Source organism: Salmo salar, chromosome ssa15 (assembly GCF_905237065.1).
Source record: "Salmo salar chromosome ssa15, Ssal_v3.1, whole genome shotgun sequence".
Taxonomy (NCBI): domain Eukaryota; kingdom Metazoa; phylum Chordata; class Actinopteri; order Salmoniformes; family Salmonidae; genus Salmo; species Salmo salar.
Window position 1 is genome coordinate 25550706 of NC_059456.1, and position 27583 is coordinate 25578288.

At 44.7% G+C, this 27583-nt stretch overlaps 2 protein-coding genes across 18 annotated transcripts in view; one reads left to right on the plus strand and one right to left on the minus strand.

Moving 5' to 3' along the window:
- Window positions 1-17729, plus strand: part of LOC106571124 (MAP/microtubule affinity-regulating kinase 3) — a 107009-nt gene extending 89280 nt beyond the window's left edge. For 5 of the 17 annotated variants that reach the window (XM_014143816.2, XM_014143811.2, XM_014143812.2 and 2 more), the window contains 8 exons: window positions 274-427; window positions 1250-1470; window positions 3188-3291; window positions 8231-8404; window positions 9155-9427; window positions 11281-11307; window positions 14831-14875; window positions 15921-17729. In XM_014143816.2, the coding sequence (XP_013999291.1) occupies window positions 274-427; window positions 1250-1470; window positions 3188-3291; window positions 8231-8404; window positions 9155-9427; window positions 11281-11307; window positions 14831-14875; window positions 15921-16299 (1377 nt within the window). In that variant the 3' untranslated portion in view covers window positions 16300-17729. Of the gene's footprint in view, window positions 1-273; window positions 428-1249; window positions 1471-3187; window positions 3292-8230; window positions 8405-9154; window positions 9428-11280; window positions 11308-12090; window positions 14104-14830; window positions 14876-15920 lie in introns of those variants that run through there. The other 12 variants (XM_014143814.2, XM_014143829.2, XM_014143818.2 and 9 more) reach the window with 9 other exon arrangements.
- Window positions 17730-20253: 2524 nt separating this feature from the next.
- Window positions 20254-26782, minus strand: kcrb (Creatine kinase B-type). Its single transcript, NM_001139778.1, is given in 8 exon segments — window positions 20254-20678; window positions 20950-21139; window positions 21405-21528; window positions 21841-22012; window positions 22351-22483; window positions 23262-23416; window positions 24997-25201; window positions 26719-26782. Coding segments are annotated over 7 exon segments (1146 nt in total). The 5' UTR covers window positions 25190-25201; window positions 26719-26782; the 3' UTR covers window positions 20254-20499.
- Window positions 26783-27583: the final 801 nt, after the last annotated feature.

A 27583-nucleotide genomic window follows, 5' to 3' on the forward strand; every position in this document is an offset into this window, starting at 1 on the left:
TACATTGCATTACAACATTAGTTTTAGGTCGTTTTGTACATGTAAAAGTAGCTTGCTTCTCATATGTACATTTTTATGCATTCTCCACACTCTCGTCCACACAAGAACGTCCTCGGAGAATAAAGGCGCATGAGAGTTTGATGCGCAGTTGTATGCATATTGAGAAACACACACTGAGTGACTTTTTGTCACAAAATGGCACAGATCTGTGCATAAAATACTCATTCTAATCTGCAGTGTGATTTAATTGTAAACATTTCTTCTCTTTCCTAGTTGGAGGCCAGTGACTCCAGCTCTAGCAGTAACCTGTCTCTGGCCAAGGCGCGGCCCGCCAGCGAGCACAACAACAATGGCCAGTCTCCGGCCCACCTCAAGGCCCAGCGGTCCATCTCCGGCACCCAGAAACAGAGACGCTACAGCGACCAGGGTGAGGGGGGGAGGAGATGGATAGGGGGATGTAAGTGGGACAGGATGAAGGAGGGAGAGCGAGGAAGAATGCATGAAAGGGGGAGATAAGAGACACAGGAGAAGGAGGGGAGGAGGAGGACACTGAGAGGAGAAGGAGGAGGGGAGACATTGAGAGGAGACATTGAGAGGAGAAGGAGGAGCGGAGGCATTGAGAGGAGGAGGAGAAGGAGGAGGGGAGGCATTGAAAGGAGGAGGGGAGACATTGAGAGGAGAAGGAGGAGGGGAGACATTGAGAGAAGGAGGAGGGGAGGCATTGAGAGGAGAAGGAGGAGGGGAGGCATTGAGAGTAGAAGGAGGAGGGGAGGCATTGAGAGGAGAAGGAGGAGGGGAGGCATTGAGAGGAGAAGGAGGAGGGGAGGCATTGAGAGGAGGAGGGGAGGCATTGAGAGGAGGAGGAGGAGGGGAGGCATTGAGAGGAGAAGGAGGAGGGGAGGCATTGAGAGGAGAAGGAGGAGGGGAGGCATTGAGAGGAGAAGGAGGAGGGGAGGCATTGAGAGGAGAAGGAGGAGGGGAGGCATTGAGAGGAGAAGGAGGAGGGGAGACATTGAGAGGAGAAGGAGGAGGGGAGGCATTGAGAGGAGGAGGAGGAGGAGGGGAGGCATTGAGAGGAGGAGGAGGAGGGGAGACATTGAGAGGAGGAGGAGGAGGAGTAAGGGGGTCATGAAGGAGGGAAAGGGGGATAAGTGTTAATATAGGAAGAGCGATGTGAACATCCAATGCACCACAGTTCCCATTGTAACTCCACACTCATCCATGTGTGTTTCTCCCTCCCTCCATCCAGCCGGTCCGTCCATCCCCTCGGTGGGCTACCCCAAGAGGAGCCAGACCACCTCGGATGACAACGGCGACCACAAAGAGGATGGGGGTGCCCAGCCACGGAAGTCTGTTTCATCAGGCGGACGTGGTGGCAGCGGTGCCCCTGCCAGTCCCCTATTGGGTAACGCCAACAACCCCAACAAGGCCGACATCCCCGACCACAAGAAGGGCTCCACCACACCCAGCGTGAGTACACTGAGAGTACACAGAATATGTATACACACGCATACGCACACCAACCACTCACACACATACACAAACTCAGTCACTCACAGGGTTTTTTGGGGCTTGATGTCTGTGTCTAAAATCTGTCTTGACTTCTACTTACTAAAACTATACACTGTGTACTAATCATACTAATACAGTGCCTTGGGAAAGTATTCAGACCCCTTGACTGTTTCCACATTTTGCTAAGTTACAGCCTTATTGGATTAAATAAATATAAAAAAATATGCAATCTACATACAATACCATATAATGACAAAGCAAAAACAGGTTTTTAGACATTTTTGCAAATTTATTAAAAAATAAATAAAAAAAATACCCTATTTACATAAGTATTCAGACCCTTTGTTATGAGACTCGAAATTGAGCTACAATTAAATTGAGTTGACAGTGCATGTCAGAGCAATAATCTAGCCATGAGGTCGAGGAAATTGTCCGTATAGCTCCGAGACAGGATTGTGTCGAGTCACAGATCTGGGGAAGGGTGCAAAAAAATGTCTGCAGCATTAAAGGTCCCCAAGAACACAGTATCTTCTCTTGCATTTCTTTCTTCGGTTTATTTATTTATTTTTCTTTCTGTCTCTGTCTGACACTATACGTCTCACCTTCCGTCCTCACCCTCTCTCTCTCGCAATTAAATTGAAGAAACTATTGACACGCCAAAGCACAATGTTGACAACGAGCTTGTTGTAAAAAAATAAACAGCAACACGGTTGCAGTTATGAATTCCCCTCTTTTTCATCACCCGCTCTCTCTTTCATCACCCTCTCTCTTTCACTCTCTCTTTCACTCTCTCTTTCACGCTCTCTCTCTTTCACGCTCTCTCTCTTTCACGCTCTCTCTCTTTCACGCTCTCGCTCTTTTACTCTCTTGCATCACCCGCTCTCTTTCACTCTCTCCCTCCTTTCATCATCCTCTCTCCCTCCTTTCATCATCCTCTCTCCCTCCTTTCATCATCCTCTCTCCCTCCTTTCATCATCCTCTCTCCCTCCTTTCATCACTCTCTCCTTTCATCACCCTCTCTCCCTCCTTTCATCACCCTCTCTCCCTCCTTTCATCACCCTCTCTCCCTCCTTTCATCACCCTCTCCCTCCTTTCATCATCCTCTCCCTCCTTTCATCACCCTCTCTCCCTCCTTTCATCATCCTCTCCCTCCTTTCATCATCCTCTCTCTCTCTTACTCTCTCCCTCCTTTCATCACCATCTCCGTCCTTTCATCATCCTCTCCCACCTTTCATCACCCTCTCTCCCTCCTTTCATCACCCTCTCTCCCTCCTTTCATCGCCCTCTCTCCCTCCTTTCATCACCCTCTCTCCCTCCTTTCATCACCCTCTCCCTCCTTTCATCACCCTCTCCCCCCTTTCATCACCCTCTCTCCCCCCTTTCATCACCCTCTCTCCCCCCTTTCATCACCCTCTCTCCCTCCTTTCATCACCCTCTCTCCCCCCTTTCATCACCCTCTCTCCCTCCTTTCATCACCCTCTCTCCCTCCTTTCATCACCCTCTCTCTCTCCTTTCATCACCCTCTCTCCCTCCTTTCATCACCCTCTCTCTCTCCTTTCATCACCCTCTCTCCCTCCTTTCATCACCCTCTCTCCCTCCTTTCATCACCCTCTCTCCCTCCTTTCATCACCCTCTCTCCCTCCTTTCATCACCCTCTCTCTCTCTCCCCCTCCAGACTAACTCCACATCAGGGGGCATGAGAAGGAGGAACACGTATGTGTGTAGCGAGAGGAACGCCTCGGACCGCAACTCTGTCATCCAGAACGGAAAAGAAAACAGGTGAGGCTCTGTCTGTCCCGTTGTCCCTCCTGGTCTTCTAAACACACACGCACACACACACACACACACACACACACACTCTCTCTTAAAAATGCACCCCCCCCATCTTTTCACACTTTCACAGAAACACTGTAGCCTGCAGCAGCTACGTACACCACCCTGTACAAAATTCAGGCCTTGAAAATGATGTTCTAGTTAAGGTTGTTGTTTTACTAGAGGAAGGCCCCGTTCATCATCATTATACACACAGTGTTTTCTCTGTGAAATAGCCATGGTCAAAAAAAACATTGGTTTGGAATCACAGAGATGCTACATTGGGACCTATTAATGTCCAGCTCAATAGAAACTACACTGTATATTTACCTTGAATCATTTGCCTATTTGAAAGGACTCTATCATAATTGGAACAGAGTAGTTGTCAGATTTAAAAAAAAAAAATAAAAAAAAAACATGTGAACGGCACAACCTACAAGAGATAAAATGTATAAATAAAATGGTAATTATCACATGCGCCGAATACAACAAGTGTAGACTTTACTGTGAAATGCTTACGAGCCCTTTCCCAACAATGTGGAGTTCAAAAGTAAGACAAATTAGCTGAAACATTTGAATGGAAATACTAACACAATGAAATAACAATAACGAGGCTAAATACAAGGGGTACCGGTACCGAGTCAATGTGCAGGGGTTCAAGGCAGTTGAGGTAATTGATATTTGTACATGTAGGTAGGTGTAAAAGTGACTAGGTAATCAGGGTAGATAATAAACAGAGTAGCAGCAGGGTATATGAAGAGTGTTAAAGTGTGTGTGTGTGGCGTCAATATGTGTGTGTGTGTGTGTGTGTGTGTGTGTGTGTGTGTGTGTGTGTGTGTGTGTGTGTGTGTTATGTGTGTGTGAGCATACAGTATGTAGTGCGTGTGTGTTGCAGTGTCAGTGTAGTATGTGGGTGAGTGTGCATAGAGTCAGTACAAATAGTCAGCGTAGCCATTTGATTAACTGTTCAGCTGTCTTATGGCTTGGGGGTCGAAGCTGTTCAGGAGCCTTTTGGTTCCAGACTTGGCGCTCCTTTACCGCTTGTCATGCAGTAGCAGAGAGAACAGTCTATGACTGTTCTGGAGTCAATTTTTAGTGATGTGCACACTGAGGAACTTGAAGCTCTCGACCTGCTCCACTACAGCCCCGTTGATGTGAATGGCGGCGTGCTTTGCCCCCCCGTTTCCTGTAGTCCATAATTAGCTTGCTTGTCTTGCTGACATTGAGGGAGAGGTTGTTGTCCTGGTACTACACTGCCAGGTCTCTGACCTCCTCCCTATAGGCTGTCTCATCGTCGTCAGTGATCAGGCCTAGCACCGTTGTGTCGTCTGCAAACTTAATGACGGTGTTGGAGTCGTGCTTGGCCAAGTAGTCGGGGGTGAACAGGGAATATAGGAGGGGACTAAGCACGCACCCTTGAGGGGCCCCCGTGTTGAGGGTCAGCGTGGCGGATGCGTTGTTGCCTACCCTCACCAGCTGGGGGCGGTCTGTCAGAAAGTCCAGGATTCAGCAGAGGGAGGTGTTCAGTTTCAGCTTAGTGATGAGCTTGGAGGGCACTATATTGATGCACGCTGAGCTTGATGGTCTGCTTGAAACATGTAGGTATTACAGGGTCAGAAAGAGGTTACAAATGGCAGTGAAGACACTTTACAGCTGAGTACGCATCCTGGTAATCCATCTGGCCCTGCGGCCTTGTGAATGTTAACCTGTTTAAAGGTCTTACTCACATCGGCTATGGAGAGCTTGGTCACACAGTCGTCCAGAAAAGCAGGTGCGCTCAAGCATGGTTCGGTGTTGCTAGCCTCGAAGCGAGCATTTGAAGGCATTTAGCTCGTCTGGTAGGCTCGCGTCGCTGGCAAGCTCGCGGCTGGTTTTCCCTTTGTAATCCGTGATAGTTTGCAAGCCCTGCCACATCCGACGAGCGTCAGAGCAGATGTAGTAGGATTCGATCTTAGTCCTGTATTGACGCTTTCCATGTTTGATTTCTTATAAGCGTCCGGATTAGTGTCCCGCTCCTTGAAAGTGGCAGCTCTAGCCTTTAGCTCAGTGCGGATGTTGCCTGTAATCCATGGCTTCTGGTTGAGATATGTACGTACGGTCACTGTGGGGATGTCGTCGTTGTCAATGCACTTATTAATGAAGCCGGTGACTGATGTGGTAAACTCCTCAATGCCATCAGAGGAATCCCGGAACATATTCTAGTCTGTACTAGCGAAACAGTCCTGTAGCTTAGCATCCGCTTCATCGGACCACTTCTGTATTGAGAGCATCACTGGTACTTCCTGTTTGAGTTTTTGCTTATAGACCGGAATCAGGAGGGTAGAGTTGTGGTCAAATTTTCCAAATGGAGGGCGAGGGAGAGATTTGTAAGCGTCTCTGTGTGTGGAGTAAAGGTGATCTAGAGTTTTTTTCGACCTCTAGATGCACAGGTGACATAGTGGTAGAAATTAGTTCAAACAAATTTACGTTTTCCTGCATTAAAATCACTGGCCACTAGGAGCGCCACCTCTGGGTGAGCATTTTCTTGTTTGCTTATGGCCCTATAAAGCTCGTTGATTGCGGTCTTAGTGCCAGCATCGGTTTGTGGTGGTAAGTAGACAGCTATGAAAAATATAGATGAAAACTCTGTTGGTAAATATTTTGAACAAAAAGTTGAACGCAACATGCAACAATTTTAAAGATTTTACTGAGTTACAGTTCATGTCAGGAAATCAGTCAATTGAATTAAATTCATTAGGCCCTTATCTATGTATTTCACATTGCTGGGAATACAGATATGCCTCTGTTGGTCACAGATACCTTTAAAAAAAAGATACTGACTGGTTTCTGATCCACGCCCCTATCTGGTGTGACCACCATTTGCCTCATGCAGCGCGACACATCTCTTACGCATATATTTCATCAGGCTGTTGATTGTGGGCTGTGAAATGTTGTCCCACTCCACTTCAATGGCTGTGCGAAGTTGCTGGATATTGGCGAGATTTGGCACACGCTGTTGTACACGTCGATCCTGAGCATCCCAAACATGCTCAATGGGTGACATGTCTGGTGAGTATGCAGGCCATGGAAGAACTGGGATTTCAGCTTCCAGGAATTGTGTACCGATCCTTGCAACATGGGGCAGTGCATTAGCATGCTGAAACATGAGATGATGGAGGCGGATGAATGGCACAACAATGGGCCTTAGGATCTAGTCATGGTATCTCTGAGCATTGAAATTACCATCAATAAAATGCATTTGTGTTCGTTGTCCATAGTTTATGCCTGCCCATACCATAACCCCACCGCCACCATGGGGCACTCTGTTCACAACGTTGACATCAGCAAACCGCTCGCCCACACAACGCCATACACATGATCTGTGGTTGTGAGGCTGGTTGGACGTACTGACAAATTCTCAAAAATTATGTTGGATGCGGCTTATGGTAGAGAAATGAACATTCAATTATCTGGCAACAGCTCTGGTGTACATTCCTGCACTCAGCATGCCAATTGCACGCTCCATCAAAACTGTGGCATTGTGTTGTGACAAAACATTTTAGGGGCCTTTTGTCACCAGCACAAGGTGCAGCTGTGTAATAATCATCATGCTGTTTAATCAGCTTATTGATATGCCACACCTGTCAGGTGGATGGATTATCATGACAAAGGAGAAATGCTCACAAACAGGGATGTAAACAAATTTGTTCACAGAATTTGAGAGAAATTAGCTTTTTCTGTGTATGGAACATTTTGGAGATATTTTATTTCAGCTCATGAAACATGGAACCAACACTTTTTACATGTTGCATTTATATTTTTGTTCAGTATAGTATGGTCTACAGCTTATTATGAGGTATTCAAACTCCGGCTAGCAGAACCTCAAAGTCCTTTATATTAGAGATTGCACATCAGCTGTTGTTAACAAAGAGACACACACCACTTTCCCTCTGAGTTTACCCGACGTTGCCGTTCTGTCCTGCCTATGTATAAAAAACCCCCCAGCTAGATTGATATTATCCATGTCCTTATTCAGCCACGACTCTGAGAAAAATAGGATATTACAGTTCTTCAGATCACGTTGATAGGATAGTCTCGAATGAAGCTTGTCGAGTTTACTCTCCAGTGATTGTTTGCCAATAGAACGGAGAGTAGAGGCGGGTTACTTGTTGAAGTGTTCTGATAACAAATCTAAGAAATTTGTTGAGATTAAAATAGACTATGCCAAGAGAATCTTAAGGACGAAAAGTGCTTGGAATGTTGGTGTTCAGTATGTGTTTGAATTTATACACATGGTTACAAGAGGGTTTAAAACGTTCTGTGACCTCGGAGTTGTTCATTAGGCACCAAACATAAGAAAATGTAGTTGAACAGGGAGGTAGTTACACTTGTACACTAAGAAGCGCTCATTTTGTTTTACAAGGTGACTTGTGTTACTATGGCAATTCGATTTGAGTGCTCAGATTTGTCACCAAGATTGCTTTTTGAATGATTCATTCACGACATTCACAAAGGAAATTAGTGCAATGCAACCATGCGATACACTGATCCAGTTCCCCTCAATTATAAATAAAACCAATATGTATCGAGGACTGAGGGGGGACACAGCAGATTGATAGACACTCATATGCAGTCCACAATCCACACCCTTTGACCATCCAGTGCAACCCAGTACAGAGACAGTCACCACTGCCAAGAAGGTTCCCTTCAACTTCTGCTTGTCTAACTATCTATACCACACTGCTGCTACAGTACATTCATTCAAGAGAGCCTGGACAGAAAGCATTGCTTCCTCTTCTGTCCTCTTTCTTTATCTTATAACGTTTGACTCTTTTTATGCCCTCAATGCTTTATTAAAACCCACTTTTTTTGCTCTGGCCCTGTGGCCTTTTTCGCCACACTTCACCTCCTGTCCTCCGGGGGGCAGCATGAGTGAAATGTTGGCGGCCTGTGCCACTAGCCCCTCTGCCTACGCCAAGGCCCTCACCGTCTCCTCAGCCTCGGTCCGTCTGCGCCACCAGAAGGCCGCGTCCCTGTCGGCTTCGGGCCACACCTGCCGCCAAACGCTGCCACCTACCGATGGCGACTTCTTCAGGCCTAAGTAAGGGGCTTCCCACCCTGCCTCCCAGGGGTTCGACCAGGGGGCCTCCTCTTCCCAGGGGCCACGTTGTGTCTGTCTGCTCGTCTCTCTAACCTCGATTTTCCATCCCCGTCTCTGTCCCCACTTTTTCTCTCTAACGCCCTCTGACCAATCGGAACATTTCCTTCCCCAACACTCATCCCGTGTATCTGCCCTCTTCTCATTCCGTTAGCTCCACCCCCAAAGCATCTCCACCAATGGCTGTTACCTCTGGTAAAGGTTTGTGTCTTAATAACACAGAGAAGGATTGTGTCCTCTCTCTTCCCACTAACTTACCCCAGTGTCTTTGGTCCAAAGTAGTGCTAGCCAAATCTCACCTGACAAACAAAATCCCTAATGTAGCAAAGATGAGTAGCCGCATTAAGGTAATTGGAATGTCCTAAAAACTCTGTTTAGGTTCCCTTTAACTCTTTAGTCAACTAAACAATCAAAACAAGTGTTTCATCATGATGTGGTTGATAAAGTCGTAGCTAACCAAAACCATCCGAGTTTACATCCGCTGCTCTTTCAGGTAAGAGATATGAATTGATATTGTTTCAGTACTCGTTCACAGGACAGGGTGATGGTGTCCCCTCTTGAATGTGAATAACCTGGAACCTTGTCTGCTTTAGCCAACTCTTTGGCTTGTGCAGAAAACAGGCTGTGACCCAGGCTAAAATGTGTGGTCTTGACTCTTAATTTCCCTTTCCTCCACCCACGTTTCCTCCCCAGTACGTCGACGACGTCTGGCCAGCGGAACCCCGGTGGCTCCTCCACCCACAGCATCAGCAGCAGCGCCACGCCCCCCGACCGGCTGCGTTTCCCCCGCGGCACGGCCAGCCGCAGCACCTTCCACGGCGGCCAGCTGCGGGAGCGTCGCACGGCCACCTACAACGGCCCGCCGGCCTCACCCACGCTGTCGCATGACGCCACGCCCCTCTCGCAGTCCCGCAGCCGAGGCACCACCAACCTCTTCACCAAGCTCACCTCCAAGCTCACGCGCAGGTAAGCCAAAGCCGCACACGGTATTCCCGAAACAATCGGAACCACGGTATGCAGTTTTCAGCACTGGGGATTGAGATCTGTAGTTTGGCCTGTATAATATGAATTTATCCATCCCCTATTTCACTCGTCATTCTTTAATAAGGAACAATAGTAATGGTGTTAACTCTGCCATGCTTCATTCATCAAAGGCTTTTTTTGTAGGGTTTTTGGATACACAGAACATTTGGTCTGTGGTAAACACAGGCTTAGGAGATCTTGTACGTTTTGTTCTATGAGATAATCTTCATCAGCTAACGTAATTTTTGGTGAATTTTGAAGCATTTATGTCATTTTTTTAATTTATTTTCTTTAACCTTTATTTAATTTTTTTACCTTTATTTAACTAGGCAAGTCAGTTAAGAACAAATTCTTATTTTCAATGACGGCCTAGTAACAGTGCCTTGTTCAGGGGCAGAACGACCGATTTTTACCTTGTCAGCTCTGGGATTCGATCTTGCAACCTTTCGGTTACTAGTCCAACGCTCTAACCACTAGGCTACCTGCCGCCCCAACTAGGCAAGTCAGTTAAGTGTAAATTCTTATTTACAATGACGGCCTAACCCGGACGACACTGGGCCAATTGTGCGCCGCCCTATGGGACTCTCAATCACGGCCGGTTGTGGTACAGCCTAGAAATCGAACCAGGGTCTGTAGTGAAGCCTCTAGCACTGAGATGCAGTGCCTTAGACTGCTGCGCCACTCGGGAGCCCTATAAAATGCACGTAATGTCTTCTTAATTCATAAAGGTCATGTTAACTGACTGATATTATCTCATAGAACAAAATGTAGAAGATCTCCTAAGCTTTTTTAAGACTACAAGCTCGCAAGCTCTATTTATGTGGATATAATATCCTCCTTCACATCATTATCGTAATAATTAGACATGATCAAATGTGATAAATTGTCTATATCGCCCAGTCATAATTTAAAGGTATATTTCTCTCACCTCAGAAACCCCTTTACATTACCGTACAGTCTGAGTTCAGTGCAGTCACACCATTCCCTCAAAGGTCTACCCTTGGATTCAGTGGAACTAACTGGACACTGCTTTAACTCTAAATGTCAATATGTTTGATATCTCTCACTTCTCTTTGAAGTCCTGCACATTTGTTTATACATTTTCACCCACCTCCTTGGACAAAACCTAACAATGCTGCTTTTAATTTCTACCAGAATTAGAATTAATAAAGGCAGCATCTGTTTTTTGGGGCGGGGCGGGGATATAATTCTGTCAGATATAGTCATAGATTGAAATTCTTTTGATAAGTAAGAATAGTCTTCTATCTCAGAATCAATATTAACTCCTGGTTGTTCTACATTTTAGCCAGAATTATATTTAGATTATGTCACAATGCTCTGTCATATGCAAAATGGCTTCATTACTTTTTGGGGCTTTTTATTCATTAGACTGATAAAGACCCTCAAGTTTAATCTGAAAAGTAATTTAACATTCAAGTATTCTTTAATGCATTCGTTTTAATGTTATTTTTTTTTCTCACAACTTTATCCTTTCCATAGCTGCTGTTCAGGTTTTTCTTGGACCAGATTTGACCACCTTAGCTCTATAATAATACTATTTTCTAGGGAAGCTGCTATTACCCATTATACAAGCTGTCTGCAATCTGCCAGTAACAGATGCTAGCAGCCAAGCTCAGACAAGAGATGTCTCAGCAACTGATCTTTATTATGCTGCTCCCCCCCCCAAAAAATTGAAATGTCAAACGATTTTCTAATTTGATTCTTTAAAAATATAAAGAATTCTTAGTACAACTTTTGACTTGGTACATTTCTTTCTATATATTTTTTTTTTATAGAAACAAGTCATTCAGGTTTACCAAAAGGTAGGACAACCCCACCAATTGGCTTGGTGTGCAATTAATCAGAAATACTTAACTAATTGGTAAACTGTGTAATGAACTTTTTAACCCTGTGTGGACAAACAGCTTTATTAAAATGCCTGAAACTGACTGACCTCTTGGCTCCATGAGCCCTAATCACAGTACAATTGAGCATGTATGTCTAAGACCTTTTATGTATTGTTATCGGTCTTTTGAGTTTAACTCGTCTACAGACTACTAATCACCCATGCATGGCTCTCTACTGAGCTGGTCTGTGCACAATCACTAATGGGAATGCTTGACAAATGTTTATTTATTGTTGAAGGTAAGTCTTGTGTTGGTTTTACATGTGCATATGTCTGCGCAACTACTGTACCATACAATGCCTTCACGACTGTACATCAAATGCATTCAAGTTGGTGGTAGCCATTTTCTAATTTGGCAGCAGCTAGCATGATGGTATTCAGGCAGGAACCCTCACTTTTGGTGACAAGGCTTTTATTATTTTTATGAAGATGTTACCACACTTTATGAATCAATTAGTTTAGGGGTACCCCAAGGGGTCAGTTGTAAGCCCTATGGAAATACATTTTTACAAAAAAAATGTATTTTAACATTTGTAATCCTACTGAAAACAACATTCTTTAGTAGAAGCATTTTATGGGCTGGCCTGTACTTTTTTACCTTTCATCTCGGACGCAAGGGACACACTGTATTTTTTATTTCAGAAAGCTCTTCATTTTTGTTATTGGACAAGGTAACAAACTTCTTGGTTGTGTAATTTAGGGTACCCTACTGGGCTCTAAATGTGGCTGCCGTTGGAGATGATGATTGAGAGATGTTTCGTTGCAGGACAAAGTTCAGGTACCAAATCCCCCAGACTGTAGAGAATTCCTCCCCATCGTCCTCTCTCTCTTCTCGCATTGGTGTCCCTGAAAGCTATCCTTGCCAAGTTATGGAACTTGTCCTTCAATTTTTCCTTGATTAGCTAGCTAGAGGCCCATCCCTTATCCACCTGGCTAAGCAACTTATCCATCAATTTCTCCTTGACTTGCTAGATGATAGCCCAGCCCCTATCCTAGCCCAGCCCCAATCCTAGAACTGATAGATGATAGCCCAGCCCCTATCCTAGAACTGGTAGATGATAGCCCAGACCCAATCCTAGAACTGGTAGATGATAGCCCAGCCCCTATCCTAGAACTGGTAGATGATAGCCCAGCCCCTATCCTAGAACTGGTAGATTATAGCCCAGCCCCTATCCTAGAACTGGTAGATGATAGGCCAGCCCCTATCCTAGAACTGGTAGATGATAGCCCAGCCCCTATCCTAGAACTGGTAGATTATAGCCCAGCCCCTATCCTAGAACTGGTAGATGATAGGCCAGCCCCTATCCTAGAACTGGTAGATGATAGCCCAGACCCAATCCTAGAACTGGTAGATGATAGCCCAAACCCAATCCTAGAACTGGTAGATGATAGCCCAGCCCCTATCCTAGAACTGGTAGATGATAGGCCAGCCCCTATCCTAGAACTGGTAGATGATAGGCCAGCCCCTATCCTAGAACTGGTAGATGATAGGCCAGCCCCAATCCTAGAACTGGTAGATGATAGCCCAGCCCCAATCCTAGAACTGGTAGATGATAGCCCAGCCCCAATCCTAGAACTGGTAGATGATAGCCCAGCCCCTATCCTAGAACTGGTAGATGATAGCCCAGCCCCTATCCTAGAACTGGTAGATGATAGGCCAGCCCCTATCCTAGAACTGGTAGATGATAGCCCAGCCCCAATCCTAGAACTGGTAGATGATAGCCCAGCCCCTATCCTAGAACTGGTAGATGATAGCCCAGCCCCTATCCTACAACTGGTAGATGATATCCCAGCCCCAATCCTAGAACTGATAGATGATAGCCCAGCCCCTATCCTAGAACTGGTAGATGATAGCCCAGCCCCTATCCTAGAACTGGTAGATGATAGCCCAGCCCCTATCCTAGAACTGGTAGATGATAGCCCAGCCCCTATCCTAGAACTGGTAGATGATAGAACGTGTGACTTGCTTTGCATTTGTCCACTCACTCTTATATTATACTGAATCACAGATACAGATGGAACGGACAGATGCTGATATACTGGGCTATAGGGAAATAGTCAGTTCCAGACAGACACACAGAGTAGTAACTCTTAGAATCAGTTCCAATGGGCCTTTTGAAGCTCTGCAGTTCACTGCAGTCTAGATCTATTAACAACCATTTCTAGTGTCCTGCCTCTCTTCAGGGGGTCTCCACCAGTTCTAGTGTCCTGCCTCTCTTCAGGGGGACTCCACCAGTTCTAGTGTCCTGCCTCTCTTCAGGGGGACTCCAGTCCATCCAGCCCATATGGAGCACATGTGGGATGTGTGAAATGTAGTCCTCAGCCTGAAATGTACCCACGTACCTGAGCAAATAGCTAGCTTTTCACGTGGCGCCGACTGGTAAGACTCTTCAGGAGAGTGGTGACGTGTGCTAGCAAGGCAGGGGTCACGAGTTCGCGCCGTTGGGCCAAATCGTGAGGAAGTGGTACTCACTAAGTAAGCAGCGTGACGTCATCTTTACACAGAGATAGAGCTCCTTCTGTCTAAGCATCAAACAAACCCTCCTCTCTCCCTCACTCTCTCTTTCTCCTTGTCTTTTCTCACACAGCTAACTAGGTCCAGCACTCCATCTGCATGACTCCAACTGAATCCTCTTAGACGTTTGTTTCTTCTGTGTGTGTGTGTGTGTGTGTGTGTGTGTGTGTGTGTGTGTGTGTGTGTGTGTGTGTGTGTGTGTGTGTGTGTGTGTGTCTCTGTCTGTACGAGAGTGCGTGTGTGTCTCTGCCTGTGTACGAGAGTGTGTGTGTGTCTCTGTCTGTGTACAAGGGTTTGGTGTGTGTCTCTGTCTGTGTACGAGGGTTTGGTGTGTGTGTGGGTTTACGTCGATCTGCACTTGATTGTGTGAATATTCCTTGAAGTCGTTTCTATGTATCTTTAATATGTCTTGCATCTTTTGCATCTGAATACACACACTGCTGCCTGCAAGCCTCGACCAAACTCCTCTATAAAAGGACCGAGAATGTAGATGGTAATAGAGCTGCATGCCAACAGGAAGTTCAACACCGACCCACAGCATCTGACGGGGTGTTTTTGTTTCATCACACCTTACAGAACTTCTCTGCTGTTAGTCTTATAGTTCTACTGGTGGTGTGACATGTCCGGCTACCAGACCTGTCAATAGGAATGGTCCTGGTGTAGACAGAGGTTAACACTGCCAACACAGAATATTTTCTGGTCTGTTTTCATCTCTCTCGCTCTCCTTTCTTAATATCTCAAATTAAAAAGCTTTTTTTCCCCACCTGCTATATCAGTACTTTTGATCCGCTCCCTTTTTTCCTCACCTGCTATATCAGTACTTTTGATCCGCTCCCTTTTTAACTGGAATGTAAGATCTGATTTCCTTTCCCTTCTCTCTTTCTATCTGTTCTATCATGCCCCCCCCCCCACTCCCATATCCAAGAGGCCCGGCAGAGTTTGAGAGAAACGGGAGGTTGGAGAGCTCAAGGTGAGATGAGATACCTAAAGTCCTCTGTGTTTACTTCCATCTCACCCACAACCCCATGTATTTTTTATAAAATGTTTTTATTTAACCTTTATTTATCTGTACAGTCAACCCAGCCCTCTGCTTAGACATGCTGGGTCTCCACTCCAGGCGAGCCTAGGGATTTGGGGCCTATCTGGATCAGATAGATTACTCTTATCTCTTCAGCTACACACGGTGCTGAAGGTGTACACTTTTATCTGTGTAGACATACAGTCATACAGGCTTCCATAGGACCTTTATTACTCAAAGTACACTTTCTCACCTGCAGTGTGGATAGGAGTCCAGCAGAGGACAACTCTGACTCTCCCTACATTTTTCACTCCTTTTTTTCTCGCTGACATCTTGTGATGAAACTCGCGGTAATGGCAACAGATTAGAATTTTAGTCCATGGCATTACCTTGTCCATTTTGAACTGTTCTGGTTGAAGATAATGCTCTTCCCAATGTGTTGTAATTGTTTTGAGTAGTTGCGAATGTAAATATCGTCTGCCTTGCCTGCATGCAGAACTGAAGTCTGCATTGTCTTGTGCCTGTTGCTAGATGTAATGTGAAATTATATTGTTTTGTGTGTTTGCTGCATGACTGCCTGTTAAAAGAACACAAGAGCGCCCCTGCATGGAGGTGGGGTGTAAATGCATGAATGATGTTAAAATGACTTGAGAATCTGTCAGCACTGACTCCTTGTTGTCTCTGATGTTGTACCCTGTAAGATCTTCACAGGCAGACATGTCTGAACAGGGTGACCCAGTACACACATTTGATCTTGTTACATATTCAGTCACAGTGATGCGTTCATGTAAAACTCACTTCTGCCGAGACACACTCCTCTAACTACACATACCCACACTCACCCTCCGTCCCCCACCCACACTCACCCTCCATCTCCCATTACCACATCTCTAACTAACTCTCCTCTCTCCTCTCTCCCCTGTCCTCCGTGCTCCCCTCCTCTCCTCTCCTCTCTATCTCCTCCTCTTCCCTTCTCCTCTCCTCTTCCCCCCGGCAGTCGCAACATGTCAGGTGATCAGAAGGAGGACCAGCAGCATCCTCAGCCCCCTCACGGCCAACACCCCAAGGACACCAAGCCGCGCTCCCTCCGCTTCACCTGGAGCATGAAGACTACATCGTCCATGGAGCCCCACGACATGATGCGCGAGATCCGCAAGGTGCTGGATGCCAACAACTGCGACTACGAGCAGCGCGAGCGTTTCCTGCTGCTGTGCGTGCACGGAGACGGCCACGCTGAGAGCCTGGTCCAGTGGGAGATGGAGGTGTGCAAGCTACCGCGCCTCTCGCTCAACGGCGTGCGCTTCAAGCGGATCTCGGGCACATCCATCGCCTTCAAGAACATAGCGTCCAAAATTGCCAACGAACTCAAATTGTAGGTCCTAGAGATATGAGGGGGGAAAAGTGTTTACCACGCAGGTAAAATATTGCAGTTCAAAATTGACTAAAGCAACGTAATGTGGGGAAAGAAAGCATTTTGAAATGGACTTGAGTCAAGTCGAATCTGAACGAGCTGTACAGTCGTTATTAAAAAAACTTAATAGTAGCAGATCTACGGATTTCCTCCAAGACACTTACAAAGTATGTATTGAAAACGATGTATAGCTTTAGGCAATAATTTCCTGTGTCTTTGGAGCATTATCCTTATTATTAATATTATTATTATTGATGATGTAACAGGTGGTCTTGAGCTGTCGGGAACGTTGGTCTGACATTGACATGTTGTTTGGGTCTTGTTTTATTGATGAATGCACTGTTGCATTGTCTCCTTTGTGGCTCTGGAAAATACCTCTCAAATGGGAGTTTAAACTCATACAAGCGAGGGAGAGAAGTGGAGGAGGAACACAAAAACTGACCCCCTCCCGCTGTTACAAGTACCCAGAATTCCTCTTGCTAGGAGAATATGGCTGCCAGATATGACTGGTTGGATAGCCTTGATAATATGGCTGCCAGATATGACTGGTTGGAATAGATAGGCTTGCTAATAGGGCTGCCAGATATGACTGGTTGGATAGCCTAGCTAATTGCACAAGTGACTATTATTGTTAGCACTGTCAAACTGATTTTGACAGTCAATTGCGCTCTCTCCCATTTACTTAACCAACCTCTACACACAGACTTTCATTCTATGATTTGAAGCCGTTGATCATCAGTGTTCATTTGTGTGGTTACAGTATAAATGCAATGTATGGACTCAGCTGGTCAAGCCCCTGCTGTATGGGGTCACCCACCCCAGAGAGCAGGGTCTGGAGGAGGCCGGCGCCGCGACAACGCACTTTGGCAGACCCCTGCTTCAAAACAGGGGAATGTTGCCAAGTATCATGAGACTTTGATTCATTCGCTACAAAAAAAAGTATTCGCAGAGAAATAGGGAAGATTTTCCTTCCTGGCGTATATGAATATTTAGGGGGTTTTCCTTTGATGTTCCATTTTTTTTTTTTTTTTTTACGGTTCTCTTCTCAGATGTTACTGAAATGCCCCCCGCTATCTGGTCCCGCCCACCCGGGCCCACGGGCCGAGTCAGATGCGGTCGGCCATTCCTGGGACACAAAAGTTCAAAGTTCAACCATGGCTGTTTTCAGGCCTCCAGTATTCACTCCCATCCTCATATAAACATTGGCACTATTTTAATTTTTTTCTGAAATGTAAATAATGTACCTCAGTTTGGCAACAGCTGTATAATGATATACTTCCCCTTTTCCGTTATGTTTTTGTCTGGGCTATGAGACGGGAGCTGTGGAATTAACGTTAACTCATTCGTCCCTGGGTAAGGTTAACCAGTGTCTCCATTAAAACACCTTAAAAATGACCAGCCTCTGTCTGCCTGAGTTTATTTTCAACTTCAACTGTTGTGGATTCTATTCTTGCGTGAGACACCTAACGTGAATGCGTGTTGACTTTACAAGTCACTTTCTAAATATAACCTTCTGAAGTATTCTCTCTTGCAAAATAGATGTTATGCCAATAAAACTAACCTTTTTATATATACAGTATATCCATATTTGTCTCTATTGGAGAAAGTACCTTCATTGTTACATTACTCACTAGACATCATTGACACGGAAAAGGCATTAAAGCTACATGGGACTCGAAACAGAATGCCTACTGTTTTCAGTGATCTGGATAATCATGTCTCAATCTACTGTACTGTAGATCTATACTGCACAAAAATATATAAACGCAGCATCTAACAATTGAAACTGTTTTACTGAGTTACAGTTCATATAAGGAAATCAGTCAATTGAAATACATTCATTAGGCCCTAATCTATGGATTTCACATGACTGGGCAGGTGCGCAGCCCTGGGTGGTCCTGGGAGGGCATAGGCCAACCCACTGGGGAGCCAGGCCCAGCCAATCAGAATGAGTTTTTCCCCACAAAAGGGTTTTATTTCAGGCAGACAGAAACACTTCTCAGTTTCATCAGCTGTCCGGGTGGCTGGTCTCAGACGATCTCACATGTGAAGAAGCAAGATGTGGAGGTCCTGGGCTGTAATGATTACACGTGGTCAGTGGTTGTGAGGCCGGTTGGACATACTGCCAAATTCTCTAAAACGACGTTGGAGGCGGCTTATGGTAGAGAAATTAACATTGTATTATCTGGCAACAGCTCTGGTGGACATTCCTGCAGTCGGCATGCCAATTGCACGCTCCCTCAAAACTTGATACATCTGTGGCATTGTGTGTGACAACTGCACATTTTAATGTGACCTTTTTGTCCCCAGCTCAAGGTGCACCTGTGTAATGATCATGCTGTTAAATTGGCTTCTTGATATGCCACATCTGTCAGGTAAATGGATTATCTTGGCAAAGGGGAAATGCTCACTAACTGGGATGTAAACACAATTTGATTGAAATAAGCTTTTTTTGTGCGTATGGAAAATTTTGGGCATCTGTTATTTCATCTCATGAAACATGGGACCATATTTTTTGTTCAGTATTTCACTCTTATTTATTTAGATCAGTATTCAAGGGCATAACTCTGTATGGTAGGTCTCTGACCCTGACTTTTTAAACAGGAAGCCTAATTCTGATATTTTGCCCAATTATTGGAAAAAAACATGGCTCTAGTGGAGTACTCTTGGAATGTGTCCATGTTCACTACTTTTTTCTGTGGCGGCAGGTAGCCTAGTGGTTAGTGTTGGGCCAGTAACCGAAGGTTGCTGGATCGAATCCCCGAGCTGACAGTGAAAATCTGTCGTTCTGCCCCTGAACAAGGCAGTTAACCCGGTGGGCCGTCATAAGAATTTGTTCTTAACTGACTTAAGGTAAAAAAAATGGTTCCTTCCATCGTTGAGTGAAATGCTGTTACTTTAATGAACAGGTGTCTTAATACTTTGGCTACAGCTAGTGGTCTGAGTGGGAAGGTGTTGACTTCCCTATATGGGACCACTAGATGTCACTATGACAGGGGTCTCCAACTGGACCTAAGCTCTATTCAATCACATCCACAAGTGGACATTGGCTGCACAGAGTCGCATTAAGAGAAATCCCATGCAGCCTTGTTTACAAGTGAACAATGGAATGTGAGATATAGCCTAATCTACTCGATTATAAAGCATACTCTCATTCCGAGCTTCTAATAAGTGAGACAGGTGTGGCTTCCTGATGATCAAGAGCAGCTGCTTAATTTGACACCGCCAAAACAGCTATCACTGGTTAAATCTAGGCCAAACGTTTAATTTTTTCCCCTATAACTACACAGCTGATTCAAATGGTCAGCTGTGTAGTTCTAGGGCAAAAACCAAATTTGCACCCCTTGGGGTCCAGACTGTCTGAAGGCAATTATGGTGTTAATTTATACTCTAAAAGCCAAATAAAGATAAATCCACACTGGCAGTGTACATACGAGGTTCATGGATACCAGCGAAATCTTAAGACTCAAGCACAAGAGTGGTTTAATAACGAGCCTTAAGGAACAATCTGCAGTGACCCTACTGCGGTTTGAAAAGCTGATGGATGAGGCCTGACCATGATATCAAAATTATAGGGAACCGTTTTGAGGCTAGACAGCGTTTGTTTATATTTTGGGTTCTGATGAGGCATTAGTACATTCTATTCAAGAATCAACTGGTATTTAGCAATCATATTGCCCCATTTAAGAATGAGAATAGTAATCATACTATTGTACCCTACTCCATAAGTCTATTGAATCAAGACCTGGGTTCAAGCATTTGCCCAAGCCTGCTTGGAGTGCCATATGGGTTGGATTTACAGTTTGACTATTCTATTGGTCAATTGAGACTGGCAAGCTCAATCAAGCAGAGAGTATTTGAAGGGAGCCTCCAAACAAAACTCTTGCTCAAAAAAGAAATGTTATGACAAACAAGCACATTCCATGGGGCAAAGATACTTTTATTTCAAGTTAAGATCCATCCAATATTTTGTAACAAGACAGCATTTCAGATACAAAATCCTTCATCACACAGATGGAAGACTTGCCTAACTTTTTAGTGCCACTAAACGCATCGGGCGGAGTGTATTTCCTTGATGTAGTTAAGATTATTGTTTTTTGAGACAAGGGGGGAGATATTGGTGAGGGGGGAGAGATGAGGTCATAAGGTTCTAGAGTGAGCACGTTCACTTCTGGTCGGGCATCAGGTCGTCGAAGGACTGGCCGCCCTCCAGACGCTTCTCCATCTCGACGAGGGTCTTGACGCCGTCGACAACCATCTGCACCAGCTCCACCTCAGAGAAGCCCAGACGATCGGCGTTGGAGATGTCAAACACACCACCTACTGCTGCAGTGTCCACGCCGCCTGAGGAGGAAGAAGCGAAATGTACATGTTCAGTACCAAAGACAATGATGGTGGATAAGACAAGTGCCAGGCCAAACCTGCTCCTGGAGAACCACTAGGCATGCAGGTTTCAGGGCCTGAGGAGCAGCTACTTAGCTGAAACACGACTAGGAGCGTAGTGAGACTAGACAATACTCTGAATCCGCTGGATGTTCGCTTAAATCCAATAACTGCGAGACGGCTTTTCCCCCTCTACATTACCTAAATGAGTGGGGGGGTTAAATGTACGTACCTGTGCCACGCTTCTGCAGCCTCAACCTCTTGAGGACCTCGCCAAACTTCTCATGCTTGCTGACGTTGGGCAGCTTGACGTGCACGCCGGCGCGCAGCCCTGTGCCCAGGTTGGAGGGGCAGGTGAGCACGTAACCCAGGTGCTCGTTCCACATGAACTCATGACCCTTGTCCTTGAACAGGCTCTCGATCTGTAGGGGTCAGGGCAAAGGCTATGACTTGTGGCACCATTGTGTTGCGAAAGCAACTGCAGTGTAGGGGACTTTGTAGTTTGAGTTTAAAAAAGGTTACATCCTTTTGGGACAGTTTTAAATTTTGCACTACATTTTAAGTAGACTCCTAAATGGAATGAACACCAAAGCGGTGGTGTGCTATGCACATTTCTTTGAATGTTAGGTGTCGCACAATATTATATAATTGTGTGCCTTTGAAATCCTTGAGTCGCACACCACACACCTTTGTGAGGCCAGTGCAGAAGCGGTGGAACACCTCCTTCATGTTGCCGCCCTTCTGCATAGAGATGACTCGTAGATGGTCTTCCTCGTTCACCCACACCAGGAAGGTCTTGCCGTCGTTGTGCCTGTCAACAAAAACATTGATTCACCGTCAGTTGGAAGGAGACGCCATTAAACATTGTGATCAGGTTAATTCTCACTGAAGGCACCCTCCAGTTGGTACACCGGTGTAGGGTGAAGTTGTCCATAGACACTGATCGTGGGTAAAAAAAAAGTTATTTTCTCCCACTAATGGTTAAGGTTGGGATGGAGGAGTGGAGCTGATCATAGATCAGTACTTAGGGGAAACTTTACATCAGAGCCTCCTTTAATTCACCACAACAGAGCACAAACTTTATATCACTATTTCCTCAGTCTTTTTCGAGTACGGAACACACCAGATGCCCCTGCCGTCGGGCCAATCTCGGCCCATCCCGGACGCCAGCAGCAGTGGGGAAACGGGTTTGTCGAACAGGAAGTGGTCATCGATCAGCTGTTGCTGCTCGTCGTCTGTCATGTTCTTCAGGGCGTAATACTGGCCATTGAGGTCCCCATCCAGTGAGGCTAGACCTTGAAAAAACATGCTAATATCAGTAAAACTACTTAGCCTACATGAAAGTAGTCAACCTTGTCACCAACTAGAGCAAACTGCATATTTGTAAGAATTAGACAAAATCAAGCAGTCATTTGTGCACTTTTGTTAATGATTCCATTATATAAAACATACAGAATAAGTCAATCTTAACCGATGCCAGTCAGAAGCAGCAAGCCAATTAAAGTGTGGTATAATTTCAATAGGCGGATTAAGCTACAGTTCCACTTGGTGCTGCCAGGGGGCAGCCGTGGCACACAAACAAGTTCCTGCAGAGTGACTCAAAGAATTGGAGGAGAGGGGCTCGGTTACGTACTTTCGATGGCCATGTTCTCAATGGCACGTCGCTCCCCACGGCTGCAGTGTGGGGGGAGGCAAAAGCCACGGACGCTCCTACCAGTTCTCACTCTAGAGCTCAGGACGTAGTTGGGGTCCAGGTCATCCCCACCCTAACAAAACAATGGCAAGAGCCGCATTAGCATGAAAGCTAACAGGTATACACATTTGGTATTGACTGTATAAACCAGGATTGGGGTACAGGGAGTTGGATTGTGGCCAGTTTGACCAATATGGATTTTGAATTCCATATTGGTTTCCTGAATAGTGCGGACTACACAGTCTACGACATGGACTCATCGACGCCTTCCCTTGGAGTTTGTAGGGGCCTATGTGGTGATTCAAGGTGGGCAAGTGTGGAGGTTGAGCCAGAATCCAAACTCATCCCCTTCCCCTCAGCTCTCCAGTTGCACATTCACGTGTGCCTCCGCCAAAAGCTGAGGGAGGGGAAATGATCAATGGTGTAGGGGGCTAATTAGACCGTCAGATAGCCACTTAGACTGAGCCAGCAAGGCTGCAGAGTGAAGTGCCACCCCGACACAGCTGCGATATGTTTGGAGTTTGTAACAGATGAAAGACCTCCCAAATTAAATATTTAACTGTTCCTGAGGTTTGTTTATATTGTACAACGACAGGAGGGATTTGTACATTTGAATTTCAGGCACGTTTATTATTGACGAGTGGACCATGAATTGCATCATTCAAGTCACGTGTCCCGAAGTTGATGGGTTTATTGATCCCCTCGCCACTCTGGAAGTCACCCTCTAAGTTTAGTCAGCGCCACATGACAACGGAGGGCCCGCCGAGCAAGTTGGTAGGGGTGAGGGGGTGTTTTGGGATTCACAGTGAGCGTGTGTGATGATTCAGCATGGTGTGTATGTGCGTTCTTACCACAAGGTTGTCTGGGTTCAGGTCGGTCTTGTGTTTGTCTGAGGGCTTGTATCCACCGTGGCGATCTTCGATGACGGGGTCCAGCAGCTCCTTGAACACCTCGTACGTCTCCTCGTCGCCGGCCACACAGCCCACTGTCATGATGAAGGGGTGGCCTGAAATAGAATAGAAAAAGGGTGAAACTGGGCCTTGACACGAAATGACGATGCAAACAGTTGCGTCGACCCCAAGTGACGATTTCACTGACAAAAATGCAGATGCATTGGTTTTGACAGTGTTTATAAAAGGCTCAGTTGTGCTTGCAGTCGCATTGTTCTTAGTTCCAAAAATAACTTCCGCCACCCTCCTGTCAGAATAACAATCTACAGTGAAGCCATTGGGCATTACTACAGTGTTGATATTCATAATGTTGTACATGTCTAGGGTTAAGAAGACCGTAAGGTTGCATAACGGTACTCATCTTCAGCCGTTTAATGCTTAGTTACACTGGATGCTGTACGAGGGGATAAGAGCTTATCAAATGCAATGCCTACGTCAGGGTTCTTGGCCCACCAAGTTGTCAATAAGCAATTTATAAAATACCATTTTAATTAACTGCCTTTGTCAACATGCTAGTCTAGCTAACGCTAAACTTCCGGCAGCAACTCAACACTAGGTGTCTCATTTTCATGGATTTCAATGGGCTGCTTTAGCATCAGCTAGCTTTGCACGCTGACGAAAAAGGCAGTTTAAAAATAATTTCTAAAATGCAGAAATGACTATGAGACAGTTACAAATGTAGGAGCAGTGATTAAGTGGTAAGTAAACTCTAAATGGCTTAAGGGAACTGAATATAAAGTGTTGCCAGGAAAACTGTTGAAGTAATCCCACAAGACATATCCCAATATAATCAAAGGTCTGAAATTATGTTTGTCTAAGTACTATACAGTTGGGCTTCTTGTGGTTAATTTGCAGTGTACTAATTAGTTATTTTCAAGCCCCCCTGTCCAGTCGCAAAAAAATAAAAAAATTTAAAAAAATTTAAGAAATAAATCAGCCCACAGCTGAATGTAATTGGTCCCTGGACTAGATGATAATTCAGGGTTTAAAGAGACATGACTCTACAACCTTGGAATTGAGGGGAATAAAATGCAAGGGCTCAACCTTGTCACTTGCTCAGCAATGGTTTTATGTCAACTACTAATGGCTTTGACCTTGTTCAGCGAAGGTTGTTGGTGAAGCTGCTGTAATAAATTGTTACAATAAATAGGCCTATACAGCTATACTTCCATTAGGAAGTTTGCTTAAAAGGGCATTCTGTAACTCTTTCATTATTGAATATAACTTAAAGCCTCATGAGCTTAGTTCAACCGTCGTACCCAAAATATAAGCTTGTTTTATGTAAACACTGTAAAGCTTCAAGACATGGTTAAAAAAAAACGTATTTTTTTGTTTAAGTTTACCAAAACAGGGACAGGAAAAACGCTTTATTGTTTCAACTGCTAGACAGGGAAAAACAATGCCTTCTTTTTATTTTACAGAACATTGCATTAGTGGCCACAGAACAGGGCCTTGAAAAGCTGATCTTGTTGCCAACAGGTTTTTCATAAGGTACATGATTGACAGTGCAGCATCCAAGCCCCGGATGAGTGGACTATAAATACTGCCCTCATTTTCTACGCACTTCACATCGAAACTGCACGACACAGATTTATTAAGATTAAAGTCGATAAAAAAAATAACTACTGCTATTTACCTGGGTTATCAACCCCAGTCTGAATGACATCATCCACTGTAAATCCACTTGGAGTTTCCTTGTCCCGCAAATTGGCGTACATCTCTGGAGTGAGCACCTTGGCCATGTGGTTGTTATGCTGGCTGAGGTCGGGGTACTCCTGCTCCGCGGAGTAGTTCATCTTCAGCTTGTTGTGGGTGTTACCGAAAGGCATGATTTCTTTCACCTGTGAGCAAGGATGAAACAATTCAATGTTAGTGGCCAAAATAGCCACCCCGGAAAATTAAATCGCTTACACAGTTTAACGCTGCAATATCTAACTTTTTGGGGCGACCCGAGTTAGACTTGTCATTCTCATTTAATGCTAGTCTAAACCGTAGGTCTGTTCTAGGTGCGCTATTTATACGCTTCCTGTTCTTAGGTTTCATTTTTGCATATTTTACTTTTGTACACCAGCTTCAAAAAAAAGGTTTAATGAAAATATATTTCACAGCGGTTTTGATCGGTGCAATGATTCCCTACACATTGCTTGTGAAACTGAAATTTGGTGGACTATTAGAATTTTAGCAACCAGGTAATTGCAGAGCGATTTCTGCATAGTGTACCTTTATTAGTAAAACGTTGGAAGACTTTATACTGCATTAATTTTAGTTCAGCTAGTAATTTGACATTTTGCAGTAGCTTGGTGGTAGTTGAACTTAATTCAAATCTTGGTAGTGTTTTCAGTAGTTCTCTTTTTACGTGTACTGGTGCAGTTAACTATTGGAACGACACTCTTGGAAAATAAAATGGGTGAAGCAAGTAAGTATTTCCTTTCTCGGCATCACACCTGCTTAATTCTCATTTGTTTAATAGGCTAAAATACACATTCTATTAACAGAATATGAACTATTCTTGCAATTTGTAGTCTGACATTTCAGATTTAATTAAGAATGTATTACTTTAAAATAAAGTACCTTTAGTTAATTAAACTATATTTTCTTAAACGGTAGCTTTCCACTGTTTAGATAGACGTCCCACTTAATTTCAATTACGTTGAACCAACGTGGAAAAGATGTCCAGTGGGTTTAGTGCAGCGTAACGTAATTGGTCGTTTGGTAAACTATATTTTCAAAGTAACTTCCTCAACACTCCTGGACTGATGCAGTCGTAAACACCCGGTTCAAAGAGGTATGCTATACACGCAATCTACCCTCCGTGCCCACATCTAGAAACTGTTCATTTCGCTAAAATGTCAAATCTACAACAAATATAACGGATTGATTAAAATGCATGTAGTCATCCATGTTTTAATCCAAATATGTAGGCTATTGTGCACCTTCGATGGAAGCCCTCGACCGAATGCGTAATGCGCAGCACCAGATAAGACCTTGCAGATAAGAGATACTGCAAGGTCGTTCGTTGTCGATGTAAACTGCAACGGAAAATACAACCCTTGTATACAAGACTATGGCAATTTTATCCAGGATATAATATTTTACAGTTGAATATATATATATATATATTTTTTTTAAATGCGAAAACAAAAATCACTGACGTCTCCAAATCAAGGGTGAACGCGCTTTACCGATATGTTGTCTACAATACCCAAGTCTTTGTTCAACCGAAATTATTATATTGTGCCATTGTCATCATATTTAAATACATGTATTAAATACAAAGCACATTCGACGCACTATAACAACGCCACACATATGACATTCTTATGCATTTCTACACATCCCCCAAAAATATCTATCCTACCTTAGGACGTTTTTCTTTGGGAAAGACACAAAATCCCTTTCGACAAGGAACGATCACACCAACGCTAATACTGGTGTCCAGAACTAAGCCGCTTTGCTAGGTTTTATATGCCACAGAGCTCTCTTCTGATTGGTTACTATTTAGAGTCCCATTCATTCTATTGGAGAAGGAATAACGCAATTGCATATAGCGACAGTGCTGCAATTTAACGTCCGAAGACCTCTCAGATCACGTGGTGCTTTCCTTGACAGCTCTCTTGATTGACAGCAGTTGGAGAGACTTGTATGGTAGCAGTGTCTACATAAAATGTATCCGCACTGGAAAGGATATTATATGCTCCTAGTAAGCCTGAATGTCTCCACACACAGAACAAGCACTACCTTTCTCATGTAGCAATGCCATAAACACTACATGACCAAAAGTATGTGGACACCTGCTTGTCGAACATCTCATTCCAAAATCATGGGCATCAATATGGAGTTGGTCCCCCCTTTGCTGCTATTAACAGTCTCCACTCTTTTGGGAAGGCTTTCCACTAGATGTTGGAACATTGCTGCAGGGACTTGCTTCCACTCAGCCACAAGAGCATTAGTGAGGTCGGGCACTGATGTTGGGTGATTAGGCCTGGCTCGCAGTTGGCGTTCCAATTCATCACAAAGGTGTTAGATGGGTTTGAGGGCATGGCTCTGTGCAGGCAAGTCAAGTTCTTCCACACCAATCTCAAACCATTGCTGTATGGACCTTTGTGCACGGGGCACTGTCATGCTGAAACAAACTGACTTGTTGGAAAGGTGACATCCTATGACGGTGCCACATTGAAAGTCACTGAGCTCTTTAGTAAGGCTATTCTATCGCCAATGTTTGT